Source organism: Stegodyphus dumicola, chromosome 9 (assembly GCF_044657685.1).
Source record: "Stegodyphus dumicola isolate Sdum_Otavi_A_Nest chromosome 9, ASM4465768v1".
In the NCBI taxonomy this organism is placed as follows: domain Eukaryota; kingdom Metazoa; phylum Arthropoda; class Arachnida; order Araneae; family Eresidae; genus Stegodyphus; species Stegodyphus dumicola.
In genome coordinates, this window is record NC_140776.1 from 173,819,284 (window position 1) to 173,834,499 (window position 15,216).

The following is a 15,216-nucleotide window of genomic DNA, read 5'->3' on the forward strand; positions in this document are numbered from 1 at the left end:
TGAAATACTAAAGTAGATATATGGTTCAAATACATCCAACCCTAATGATTTCACACGGAGAACAGCACTTCAAGATCTTTCTGACCAATACAACTAAATGTGAGAATGAAAATTATCAGACATAGAGAACTTCAGGCTTGTTCTTAGCTTATGTATTCTCGGATTCAGGGCCATTCTCCCCCCCACACACACACACACATTTTATTATTTTATTTGACAGCTGTGAATACTGGATAAAGAATTTTTGGTTCTTTTCTCTTCGTTTTGTTTCCATATTTTACCGTTATACTATCCTTTCATATTCTCATACTGTTTCGAGCATTCTCTGTATTCTCATTAGTCACGTTTTAATCATTTCACAATTTGTTTCAGTCGTGCACTGGAATACGACAAAAAAGGGGGGGTATCATTCCTTGAAAGAGTGCATACTTAGAGCTTAATTTCAGCGGAAGTCAACAGGGACCCGACCCTCATATTTTTTTAATTATGGATAAATTAAAGAAAGTTGCAGCCGAACCGCCAAATATTTTATTTAATTATTTGTCATTAATTTAAAACTATTTTTTTACTTATCTACTTTATTTAACTTATTTATTTTTATTCATCTTTCTTGATAGACTTTCAAGGGGTTCTGGTACATTTATTTTTTTTAGTAAAGTCCTGATCTACTCTGTTTACAAAAACAATGGTGCATGCGTGTTTTTGCTCATTATCGGGTCTTCTGAAATCGAAAACTGCATCTCTAAGCTCTCTGGAAGCTCAATCACAGTTACACGGAGATTTTCAGGATTCATGGCTGAAGGTCGCCCTGAGAGAAGCCGATATTCACAGTCAAATTTGCTATTATGAAGTTAATAAAATGAACCAATCACTTCTCCAGCATTCTATAAATATTTTATCCCTAATTGCCCATAAAAATTCATTTATACTAGAGAAACTTAGCCCAAGAAACGCGACTGAACTCACTGTTTTTTAATGGAATTAAAGCGATAAATAAATACATATGTGTATATATATATATATATATATATATATATATATATATAAGAAAGATGAAGAATATGTAAAACATAAATAATAATTTAAATTAGCAGCGTAAATTAAATTCCCTTCTCTATTCTAAAAATAGTAATCTCTCTTTGCACTGCGTCATTTCGAGACTAATCCACGTCATATAATTCTTACATAGTTCTGATTATGTAAGTGGAACTAAAACTCAAACAACCAATTATTATTATCAGTATTAATTATCCAACCAAAATGCATTGAGAACCAAAACTAACCCAACCTGAATTAAGATTTCATCCTGAACATAATGCACTCGCTTGCTACTCTTCGATATAACTAAAGCTGTTCTGCTGCTTCCTTCTTTCTGTAAAGTTATCAAAAATATAAACCTCTTGAAATAGGCACAAGTAATGTGCCTGTTTGTGACCGCAACATGTTTACTGAAATAAAATAAAGACTTAATATGACTCGATTGCCAATTTCCTATTCATTGTGTGTCATTTCAGCTTTCTAAGCCATCAAAATTCTCGCTCTTCATAACGGATTCAACCTTCTACGTTCTACACCATCAATACACTGCAAAGTCCTTTTTTATTACATATATATATATTGAAAGATCTAAAATTCACTGAATTCGAAAACAAGTTTTTCTCATACTTGCAAAATAGCTGCAAAGTAAGATAATAATAATTTATTTACTAAAGAAATAATGATTATATTATCTCCTAATATAAATTTAGTGGAATGTATCAAAAAGAGGGAACCCATATGTAGGAAGTTTAATTTCGAAAATTGTGTGTAAATCATGAATAACAAAATTTCAAACTTTGAAAAAGAAAGTAAAAACACAAGCAATTATCGCTATTGATCGGAAATAAGTTGACTTTTGAAGGAGAACAAACCAAATCCCGTTCAATGAACAATAATTAATAAATGCGAAGGTGTTTCGTCTTTTACTCAAGTATTGGCCTAACTTTATTTGGCAGTTTGGCATCATCGACGAAACACCTTCACATTTGTTCATTATTGTTCACTGAACGACAGTTGATTTGTTCCCCTTGAAAAGTCAACTAATTTCCGACAATAGCGATAATTACTTGTTTTTTACTTTTTTTTTTTTTTTTTTTTTTCCCCAAAGTTTGAAATTTTGTTATTCATGATTTAAATTCAAGTCCCCTTAAAAGTTTTTTTCATGATTTACACACAATTTTCGGAATTAAACTTCCTACATATGGGTTCCCTCTTTTTGATACATTCTACTAAATTTATATTAGGAGATTATATTAATCAATATTTCTTTAGTAAATAAATTAATTCTATTAAGGCCGAGCTTAAAAGAAAAATTAATGATTAGAATAATACTTCAACCCGTTTAAAGACTGTGAAGTATATTTGTAAGCTTTATTTTAATTAAAAAGTATTTCTTATGTTGAATCTTTCCTTTAATTCAACTGTATCGTCTACTCCGCCACGAAATATAGATGAAGTTTTATTTAAATAACAACGAGTTAAAGTTTAGGAGAGACAGCAACCTGCCTAGCTTTAGCACATCCTTATATAGTTAATTTCTGATTAACAATACGTTAGTAAATGGGGGAGGTTATTAAATTTAACCTTGATTTGTAAATAATTCTAATCGTCGTTGTCTGTTCAGCCAGCAAAAAGTAGAAGTTCTCGTTAATCGTTTCAGTTTCTGTAACTTACGAACGTATCATTTAGTTGTTTTTTTTAAATTGTTGTAATTATTTAGTGTTCTGGAACAAAGAGGTAAAGACTGCAGCCTAAACAGGTTCGAATTATAGTTAGTCGAACAGAAACAGAGTTTTACCTATTTTTTAAACAATTCCATGCAAATTATTCTGTTACGTATAAATAAAAAATTCATTATAAATATTAAACTAAGTATTGAAACTGTAAAATAAAAAGCTGAAAATATTGATTAGATCAGTTGTCTCAAACTCAAATTCCATGCAGATCGCATGCACGAGCTGAAAACAACTGAAGGCTCAAAATGAGGCCCAACTGAAGGCCCTGCCTTTTCCTTCCCCCTTTTTCTTTCTTCCTTCCTCCCCACTCCCCAAAAAAATAAAAGAATTATCAAAAAATCATTTAAAATTCGCTCTCTGAACATTTATTAAAACATAACATAAATAATAATAGATCAAAAGAAAAATAATTGAATAATTTAAATGGTAATAAATTTCACTCAAGTATTTAAATATTTATTATTAGCTCAAAGAGGAAATTTCCTCAAAAGGGCTACCAATTTCGTTTTGGCATTTTGCGCTGATTCATTATAAACGGCGTTTAACTTTTCATATTGTTGCCACCAAATACTAGAGCCCTGCAGTACATTTAAACAAAAAATGAAGCATCTACATGAATGTATGGATGTTTCGAAACAACGGTACCTAGAGACATTAAATTTTGAATAGCATAGTCCTCCACTCGAATATGGGCATCAGGAAGCCACAATTTGGATTTTGTTTTATTAGTTATTTCATATTTTATACAACTTTAAAAAATTTTTGATTAACAAACTCAACGACGTCAAAGCGAGCACAAGCAACACTGTATGGGAAATTTTATTTTTAATTATTTATTTATCCCCCCCTCCTGCGCGCGAGACTATGTATCTGAAATTGTGAAGTTATGTTCTTTTCAAGTTATTTTGTTATACTGTTGTTCAGTTAAATTACGATATTGCTCATGAACTGAATTTTATGGTTTAAGTGCGAAGAATATGATATTTAATAAAGATCGCACACAAACCGTTTAAAAAAAAGCTCCTTTCGGCATAATATAAAATCTGAAGGCTTTCAGATTTTATTTTTCGAAATGAATGTATTTAAATGAACTTAATAAATTTATATTTATGAATTCAAACACAACTTTAAAAAATGGGGGGATTATTATTAATCCTTACGATTCTAATGCAGAGCTAAGAAATATTTAAACGCTTTATATTATTCGAAATCTAACTATCCCTTAAGTAAGCGCAATCAGCATTCAGTAGCTTATAATGACATGTTCTGTTAATCGTCGAAAGAAATGTTGCACAAAACACTCCTTTTAAACAAACAGACTCTGTACGGAATACTTCTTTTCACAGATCTGAAAGTCTACGACCAAAACTTTTTGTTGGGGAAAATATAATTTACAAGCAAATTACTCTGACTTTTCTAATTTTGCAATTTTAATTTTCGGCGGATTTTCGGAAATCGCTCAATTTTTTTCAACTTTTTTATGTTTATTATTTTAAAATTTCAACATCTAAAATCTATACCACTACTATGTTTCGAAATTTTCATAAACTATAAAACAAACTCTTCGCTCTCTTTTAAAATAAGAATGATAAAAGAATATTAACTGGAAGATTTTCAACATTTAAAAAACAAAAAAGAAAAATCTGAAAACTTTCAGATTTTTTATTACACCTAAAAGAGTGTTTTTTTAAGTTTCTGCGTGTTACCTTTATTTATTAAATACCATGTTCTTCGTATACTTAAACCACATAAAATTCAATTCAACAGCAATATCACGAAATATTTAAATCAAAAATTCGTTAAAGTTTCATAAAATTTGAAATAGATAATAAAACAAATTCGAAATTCAAAACTCGGCTTCCAAGTGCCCGCGTTCTACGTTATTTAAAATTTGATGGCTCTAGGTTCCGTTGTTTATTCACAATGCGAGAAACATTCATGCAGATTCTTCATTATTTAGTTTCTTTAAATATAATACATGGTGATTATATTTGGTGGCAACAGTGTGAAAAGTGAACCGACGCAGAAAGTGAAACGACGCAAAATACTATTTTGAGACTAATAGCCCTTTGCATCTAACGAGCCTTTGGACTAAAAAGTTCTAAAACATGAAGCAGAAGGGAAAGCATCTATTATTTTTCACTCGGAAATATAATTTCAAAATATTATATCATTACGTTACTCAATTTTTCTTGCTTTCGTATAGATTTCTTCAAAATTGCTTTTGTTTACTTATTTATCAATCGAACTTCACTTACTGCAAAGAAATCACGCATACTATAAACGTCTTCTGCCATTTTACAAATTTTTTTATTATCCCTCTTTTATACAGAGATTTTGCATTTGTAATTCACTTCACTTTATTAATGTCAAAAACAACAAAACTGATTAGCATTTAAAATTATTTGCAGAAATTATTATTCAGAAATATTTCATTTCTTGAATGATATATAAAACTTGCTTGCATAATACTCAAAAATCAATGAAGTTCCGGCAAACAATTAAATAACCACAGCTCAAAATAATAAAACATGGCACATTCACTCACTGACGTCACGCGTTTTAACAAATAGAAAATCAGAGCATTGACGAAAAACGGAAATCACAGACATATGGACCTATTCTCGTTTCGGATGTGTATTTTAGTCACCGAAATATGCATGTAACGAGTTATATGTTATTTATAAATGCGTTCGAAAGGTAAATAATATATTGTGTGTAGGAAAAATTTTGGAGAAGCTCTTGTTTCGTTAACAAAATGAGACAAATTACCCTGAAAGAACAGTTTATGCGTTGAATACATACCAGTTACGATTATAAATGGAATACATTGAGAAGGAAACTTCTGTTGCCTTTTACGAAGGCTTAAAACATTTTGACGACGCGGTAATGTTCCCTCTAATTAAAAAGAAGCACTTATAATACCATAATTATCTTTTAAAATCTTACTATAACAAAATTCAAGGACTTTAAAGCACACAAGTCATTATTTCAATGATAAAAATTAATCCAGATTAACCGGGCCCTTAATAGCTTAATAATTAAGCTTAACCAGCTTGCTTACCGCGGAATGACGGGGAAATTATTGTTGTAAGCAAAAGCGTAAAATAAAATTGTCTACAGGAAATACCAAAAAATGAAACCAAACACGCGGGATGCAGTTGGACCTCAGTTCAATTTTATGAACGAACAACCGACCACATAGGTCTAATCTAGCGGATAATTCTCTAGAAAAAGAAAATATTAGCTGCATGGATTGGCCTGTCACATATCCAGACCTAACGCTAATGGAATACGTTGAGACACTCTTGGAAGGGCGACAACATTTCGCCTTCACACTCAAAGATCATCTCCAAGTCCTGAAAAGAGTTGTTGCGAAAATGGCGCCGACTGCTGCAAGGACTCTCAAACTGCCTCATAGAGTCACATTTATAAAAGCTGTATGAATGTTAGATGAGGCGTACCTCCCATTACTTTTTTGTTTGATTTTACATCCTCTACTTTAAACCTCCCTGGGCCGACGATTACACACGATAATGCGTGCCTTAATATTGCGATGTGTATACATGTCAAGCTATGATGTCCATACCAGATTTCTTTAAAATCTATCCAACAGTTCTGAAAATAACTAACTAAATGAAAAATTCTCTTAACTTTAGACATCAGGTTTGACTGCAAGTCGCTTTATACATTTCTTTTAATTTTCTCTTACGGATAAATAAATTAGTATTTTGATACGAAAGTAAGTAATGCGGGAACAATAGTTGCAGCATCAAAAATTGAAATTCTTCGAGGCTTTAGTTATTATACGAGTACAACAGTAAGCATTTAGTTTTATCAGCTAACAACAGTGTCTATCACTATTATTTAAGAAGAAAAGGCACTTGTATGATTTAAATACTCTTTAAATAAATGTAATATTTAAAATACTTTAAAAATTTTTAACGATAAACTCTACTTCCGGGAAATATTTTGTAATCTGAAACTTTCATTGCAATTCCCCGTTTCCTCATTAAATACCACTAAAATGAGGAATTAGCTTACATATAAGGCTGCCTTACACTGTGGCCATTACCGTATATTTCATTTACTAAGTCACTGTCACATGCATAATAAATTCGCTGAATAAAAATTTCAACATCTTCAAAGGGCAGAATTCATTTTTTTGGCAAGAAATAAATTACAGAAAGTATTCTCACACTGTTAATTATATTTCAGATTCATACATCTGAACTGGTACAGTAGTCATTTGCAAAACACATAAAAGTACTAACTCGATGACTTAAGTATTTTCTACTTAAAATGCGGTACTAAAAAGTACACTCCTCTTTCATGCGTAGACTAACAATTAAAAGCTTACAAAAAAAAAAAAAAAAAAAATTATCACTTATCTTTTAATTTTTGCTTCGAAAGAAAATATATTCACATAGTTTTATCTCCAAGTATCGTTATTTATACCAATTAATCACTTTCTTTTACCTTGTAGAATTAATGCACATAACTAAAATGTGTGACGCCATCTTGTATGCAAGTTTTCTTCCCTCTACCACTTTTTGACAGCTTCCAAAATTCAAGTTTTCGGCCAATATGTTATAGTATAATGCGTATATACTATTCGCTTCAGTGAATTCTAATTTCTGTGTAATATTTTTCATTCGTAATGAATGTGCTCAGTTCATTCCTGCAAGGATGCAAAATTCTTAAATGTGTTTCCACCGCACTTACTCGTTTAAGTCCGAATCACATTATGTTTTGGCTAAGCGGGACTTGACGTCGAAAGTGACAATTCTCAGAACCCGCACACTTCCAGGATACCCACATAGCTGGGTTACCATTTTCACTCTTACTGAAATGATTTCAAAGCAGCGAAGCGCAGATCATTCATTCGGTTGGTTTAGCAGCCAAACACCAAAAGAAGTGGATTCTCCCACAGCTGCTAAAAAGAATAAATAAGTAAGAGGTAGAAGTCTCGAACATGACACATTGTCTAACTGAGACAATAATCCCCCTACCCCAAAGACCTTGGTAGTGATTCTAGAAGACAAATATTTGAAAAGTCAACTTGACTTCAGGCGCAATATGCAAATATAAAACTAAAATTATGAGTGTTTGATACACAATATCATTTATTTTCCTTTTTAAAAGCAATAAAATTCCAGTCGCAAAATATCATACAATAATTTTAACTAAGTATTTAAAAAACAATGTCGCCATCAACATAGATAATTTGAATTAAAAAAAAATCTGATGTTGACACTGCATGACTTCCTTGCATGGCTTATTAAATTATACACATTTTTTGCGGCATTTTATTTAAACTTATTTCGTCGAATTTCATTAGAGATATATTTCTCATTCAATTATTTCAGTTCTCACTTCGCGGCAAAGCAAAAATACATAAAAGCTCAAAACATCTTCATTAAACACTGTGAAATACAGAGAAACATAAAATACCAAATACAGTTTAAAAAAAAAATTTTGTAACTAAAATTAGAGTTTCTATGCAAAAACAGACAGTTCAGCCAGCGGGCAAGGAGGCAGATTTTTCGGTGCAAAACTGAAAGTTTACTTTTGGTCCGAATCGGCAAAAAAGACATTGAAGCTGCGGAAACTGATTTAATTTACTATTTTACTGAGTTTCAAATGTAAAAAAAAATTGGTACTCGGTACTTAAAAGTTTTTAAATTGTTGACAATTCTACAACTATCACATGCAGATTAACTAAAGCCATAAAAATCTTAACCGGGACAAAAAAGCCACATAATTCAATCACTTTTAAAGCAAAAATGCACAATTTACCAACATATAAGAATAACAAAACTAAATGCACCAAGCCAGGTAACAGAGTGGGATATACAGGGTGCACCGTAAATGTTGCAACAAACTTCTAGGGGAGGTACGGCACATCATACGGATTAAGAATTGCATAGGAACCCATACCCGGAAATGTCAGGGGTAAATGGAAGCAGAGGTAGAAGATAGGAAAGGAAACAAGAGAGTGGTTAATTTGAAACATTTATTGGACATGAATACAAATGGTGTTTCGACAGCTTGAATACTACAATAGATGCTCGAAGTTTGCACTATCTCGTTCGGCTAGAAAGACTGTTTTAGATTTTGTTTCACATCTTTACTGAACTCTTATGTGATTTTTATTGTCGCTCATTCCCAAGTTGCCACGAGATCCATTTCAGACACAACAGGATCGTGATACACGACACTTTTGATGGCTTCCCACGAATAGAAATCAAGACTCGATAAATCCAGTGAGCGTGGGGGCCAGGGAACGAGTCTACCACGCCCAATCCATCGATGCGGGAATGATCTGTTCAATTGGCTACGAACATAAGAGTCCAAAATGAGCAGGTGTCCCCCATCATGTTGGAATCACATGTTACGCCTCATATTTCGCGGAACATCGTCAAGCAAATCGGGAAGAACCTGCTCCAGAAAGACCAAATAATTCGCGGCATTCAGATGGTCCGTCGGTGTCGGGCATGTTTGGCGTCTGATGGTGCAAACATCGAGCATCTGTTATAACATTCAAGCTGTCTTACACCATTCGTATTCATATCCAATAAATGTTTCAAATTAATGACTCTTGCTTCTTTTCCCATCTTCCACCACTTTACCACTGACATTTCCGGGTTATAGGTTCCTATGCAATCCTTAATCCTTATGATGTGTCCTACCTCCCCTAGAAGTTTGTCGCAACATTTAAGGGACACCCTGTATACTTATGATTCGTTCAGCCGTTTGCAACGAAAATGGAAGGTGCAGAACTACATGTTATAGCAATCCTATATACAAAATTTCAACGTTCTACGACAACTCGTTCTTGAGTTATGCGAGCTGCATGCATACGTAGGGCGGTTGAAATAGATATTTTCAGTGAAATACAATACCAGAAATTTTTCGCGGTTACAATACTTCCTTTAAGTCGTAAAAATGTACCTCCTCTTAACCATTTCTTTAAAAAATGTAATATGGCAAAACCTTTTTTTAACAGATTTAAATGTTTATGGCAATAATTCAACGACTAGCAAAAATATCAGAATAACACATTTCCCGACAATTTTAATACTCCCCCTTTTTTTTAATTCTGTACTACGGGAAGAGAGGAGAAACACCACAACAATATTTCGGATCTCTCAAAAAATACAGCGAGCTTTACATGAAAATAGTAGTTTTGTAGCAGCTTTCTTTTAACAATTAAATTACCCTTAAAAATTGAAAGCGAATTATTTACAGATTTGCAGTCTGCAATTAAACACACAATTGTACAGATTTCTTTAAAGTCAATATCACAACTGCACGGTAACCATGAATGACGTCCACAGTTTTAACTCAAAATCACAGTTAATCCAAAGACCCAAAAATAGAGGAAAGAGTAATAACCTGTATTAAAATGAACAGAAATATACTACTAATAAATTATCTGTATTTTCAAGCAGTTCAATCCGGAGAATAATTTCATTTGGTTGCGTAAATTAAATCACTATTCAAAACAAACAGAACGCACTGAAAATGAAACTAAATTATGATTTGTGTTGAAAAAAAATATTTACGAGAATATGAACAATATCACCGAGTTCAAACTCCCCCCTCAATAAAGAGACTGCGTATTTTTATCTTTTTCACTACACAATATTTACACATTTATTCCAGATTACGTGAAACTAAATTACTTGCACAGTTGTAAGAAAAAAAAAACAATCCCAAATATCGTTATTTCATGTACTATTACTACCGTTATTTCACGCACTTTTTTCCGTTTTTTTTATATTTTCCGTTAACAGTTTTGTTTTATGTTGCTAGTTTACAGATGCTCCGCAATAAATCAGTAGTGTAATGTATTTTGCAGTAATTTACAAAACATACAATCTTCTTAGTAGAACATAAATTTTATTTCTAGTTTCACGGTGATAGACAAATTTTATACAATTCTTAAGTGGCAAAATGTTCATATTACTCCTAGCTGTTAAAATCTTCAGAAATCCATTTTTTTAAAACAAAATCTCACGTTGCTGAATAACGGTTTAATAAAAATATGGCGTTGCCACTTCAACAATAATTATATTTATTTATTAAATAACAAGATATTACAGTAGTATAAACGATACATATAACTTTTTTATGTAACAAAGCCAAAGCTCGGCTGATGAGTTCTAGAAGATTTCACTTTCAGTTCTAGAAGATTTTGGTCTTTGGCAGAGGTGATATTTAATAAAGACGCTAATTTGTTCGCTTAAAATATTTTTCTTCAAAAGGTGGTCGTTTAAGGGAGGCGGTCGCTGCAAGTTTTTTTTTTTTTTTTAAGATTGTAGATTTTAGTTTGGAATTTAAGAAACGAATGACACAGGTTAACAATTAAATTCTTTTTTAAGATTACCCGTCTTCTACTAAACAAACCGTAGAACGCCGCTAAAAAACTGATACCAAAATATTCAATTATATATATATAAAAAAAAAAAAAAAAAAAAAGAATTACCTGTGGTAAAAGAGGAAATCCGAACAGACCTAAATTCTGCCGATCAATCAACCTTGGAAACACAGCACTCGGTATGGCTGCCATGTCTCACCCTAAGAGCAGCTTGAGGTAGAATGAGTGATGAACTGTGTGACAAATTCAACTTCAGAAAATACAACCTCCGGATAACAATGACACACGCACATATACATACATAACAGGCGCGCGCGCGCGAAGCCTTTATAAACGACGCAGCACAAACCGACAGAACCAATTTCTATTGCTCAACAAGCGGCACTGACTGACTACAAGTACATGGGCATCCTCTTCACAACGTCTTCCTGGCTGGTCTGAAACAAGAGAGCGAGAAATTTTTCGAAACCGTGATCTAGCGGACGGGCGCGAACAAAGCGGAGTTCGACGCTCAAAAACTTTTTTTAAAAATAGCACAACCAGGCACAGGAACTGGGGTTTATAAATACATATAACAGACGGACGGCATGATGGTCTGGTATCTACTACTTCTTGGCCCAGATAGGGGCCAGGTTTAAAGAAAAGAAGGAGGAAACAACAGGGAAAACTTTCAAGCAAGTTGAAGAGGCGAAAGATAAACGTCAGCAACGGTATGTGTCATCTTTATTTATCTTGCTGGATTCTTCGCTATTTTGGGCAGGAAGAAATAGGAAACCCCCTTACGATTCGTTTCTAACCATGAAGAACTAAGCGTCGCACGTGACCTGTATAAAGGCACACGGATGTTGTCACAAACGTGAAAATGACCATGAACCTATTTTCAAACGATTCAAACATAATACATGCACGCAAAAATTATACTGATTTTGAAAAATAACCCTCCTCTATTCGCAAGTATAAAATTTATATTATTATGGTTTAAATTTTCAAGCAGAGGTATGGGGGTTAAAAAGAAATATTGCCGTTCGATATAACATCCGAAAGTTAGCAAGGCAGAATTTCCACTCTTTTTGCAGTTCAATATAAATCTAATTATCCTTTTAAAACCTAGTAAATATAACGACTAGAAAATATTTAATATTCTTATCTGGTTATGAGTGATAAATTTCTCAAGGGGGGGGGGAACTAATGGCCGAGTTTCAGTGTTTAAAGAAAATCTATCTGAACTAAAATACTTTCAAAATAATGTGCTCGTTTATGAATACAGACAAACTGAAAATAACCTTTAACTGATATGATGAAAAATTTGTACGAAACTTTTACGAAAATTGGTTATCATATTTATATAAGATGTAATTTTATTCAGTATAAGTACCATGAATTCACATATCAAACTACATCTTGAAAGCACACATATAAGCACGTATTCATAGAAACTCTCAGTAATTTTATTTAAAAACAAATAAAAAAAAATCTGAAATGTTTCAGATTTTAAATTACGTCCAAAGGGGCGTTTTTTAACATTTTGTGTGTTACCTTTCTTTATTAAATATCATGTTCCTCGCACTTAAACCATAAGATCCAGTGCAACAGCAATATCGCAAAATAGTTTTAAAACGAGCGTATCTTTAGAATTTCCGATACAGAGACTCACGCGCTGGAGATAAAAATGTTTTTTCTGCACAACGTTGCCATTGCTGGCTTTGAAATCCTTGAGTTTGTTAATCAAAAATTCGTCAAAGTTTTAAAAAATAGGAAATCGATCATAAAACAAATTTCAAATTTCAAATTTGGTCTTCCACATGCTCATATTCGTTGGAGGATTACGTTATTCAAAATTCGATGACTCTATGTACCGTTATTTTATGACAATGTGAGAAATATACATACATTTACGCAGATTTTCATTATTTAATTTCTTCAAATATAATGCAGGACTCTAACATTTTATGGCAACAGTTTGAAAAGTGAACCGACATTTATCCGTCCGACGCAAAATGCCAAAACGAAACTAATAGTCCTTCGGGATTCAAATCCCTTTGGACTAATAATATTAAAAAAACATTTTTTAAGTCAATTCCTACTTAGATAAACAAAGAAAAATAAATTTAATATGTGAGAAAATTGTATTAACATAAAGTGTCATCCACAACAAGTTTAAAAAAAATGTATTTGAACTTGAGTGGATGAATAAAACGTATTTTATTAACGACTGAAAATTCGAATAAGATACAGAGAGAGTGTGAGTTCATAGTAGGAATTTAATAAAATATGCTTAATATATCTATTAAGTGCTGAGATGCACATTATTTTCGGGGTCTTCTGGGGTGGGGGAGGAATCCCTTGCAATTTGGAAAAATATCAGTTTACAGTGTAATGCCTCAAATAGGTATTAAAAATAGCAAATATGATGCTCAACTGTTTGGAACTTGTTTCATATCTGCAAAAGATCTAATTATTAACTTTTGTTATTTTTAGTAGATTTAATTAATGTACTAACCCCTTATCTGTAATTACCTTTTATAAAGCAAAAACATTTCCCCTTACAATCTCGCTGCCAATTTTTTACTTCCTTGTACGAAATAAAAAGGAAGAATTGTAATCGCGAAAAGTTTCAGGCAGCATATTTCAACGAAAATATCCACTTTGACCGCTTTCGAATGCAATTTAACGATGTTTTTGCGTGATATATGTACATAAGGACCGAATAAAAGACTCTTTTCCTCCAAAAAAACTGCTTTAAAATGATTTCTGAAGAGAATTTTTCCTGGCGTCTGTACGAACGTATGTACGTACGTGCGTACGTAAGTATCTCACATAACTCAAAAACGAGTAGCCTCAGAACGTTGAAATTTTGTATATAAGACTACTATAACATGTAGATGTGTACCTCATATTTTGGTTTCAATCGGCCGCGCCAAACGTATATAAATATACTTATAAATATATCCACTCTGTTACCCGGCTCAGTGATCTCAGTTTCTTTACTCTTATATGGGTGCTACTTTGGTAGACGGTTGCACGGATTTTGGCGAGTCTTTGGCAAATTTTCTTTTGACGAGTAATACGACTTATGGTAAACCCATTGCTGGATAAGTTATTTATGGTAACCGATACTTTGTTGACATTTTATTTAAAAAATAATGCGTGTTATTATGCATAAATTCCGTGTTTTAAATATTATTTATGGCTTCTAAATATTAAAAATCAATTTAATTTTGCATTTTTATTTGAAATAAAAATTTTATTCTTTATCATATTTTATGAAATTTTATGCTATGGATGATGTAATCAGTGCCGTCACCTTACTTTAAAAGTAATTGGTTTTAATATCTATAAATTTAATCTAATGCTTTAAACATTATTTATGGCTGTTAAATATTAAAATACAATTTAATTTTGCATTTCTTTTTTAAAATGATTTTATTATGTATGATTATTTAAATAATTTTAATTCTAGGCGTGATGTAATCAGCTCTCTGATTGGTTATAGAATATTTGTGCATTAATGAGCTGTAATCAGCTCTCTGTTGTATAAGTTGTTGTATAAATATATTTATAAATATATCCACTTTGTTACCCGGCTCAGTGATCTCAGTTTCTTTACTCGTATATGTTTGTAAATTATACATTTTTTGCTTTAAAAATGATTGAATTATGTTGTTTTTATCTTCCGGTTAAGGGATTTATGCCTTTAATAAATCTGTATGCAATATTTTTAAAATAATGAACAATTTTAAAATTGTTTAAGTGCCGCGAAGCCTAAAATGATGGCGGCCATTGCTCTTGTTTACATTTGAAACAGCTGAGTAGCGGATTTGTTGCCAATCTAGAGAAACTTAGCTTCGCAACAACAAAGATAACGCCTTCATTTATTATTTAAATCATGCTTAATCCTTTTTTGGAATTTTTTCGAGGAAATAAGCGTTTAAGATTTACTTCGTAATTTTTAATACAGATATTTTGAGTTTTTATGTATTTTTGCCTTGTCGCGAAGTGAAAACTGAATTAATTGAATGAGAAATACTCAATCGTCTGTGAAAAACTGTTTCTTTTTTG

General features: G+C 32.1%; 1 protein-coding gene across 6 annotated transcripts in view; it reads right to left on the minus strand.

Moving 5' to 3' along the window:
- Window positions 1-15,216, minus strand: part of LOC118183533 (RNA binding protein fox-1 homolog 1-like) — a 124,225-nt gene that overhangs the window by 45,009 nt on the left and 64,000 nt on the right. The window contains exon 1 of one of the 6 annotated variants that reach the window (XM_035353116.2): window positions 11,266-11,820. The exons of 4 other annotated variants lie outside the window; for them this stretch is intronic. In XM_035353116.2, coding sequence (XP_035209007.1) covers window positions 11,266-11,349 — 84 coding nt within the window. In that variant the 5' untranslated portion in view covers window positions 11,350-11,820. Of the gene's footprint in view, window positions 1-7,499; window positions 7,612-11,265; window positions 11,821-15,216 lie in introns of those variants that run through there. One more of the 6 variants, XM_035353120.2, reaches the window with a different exon arrangement.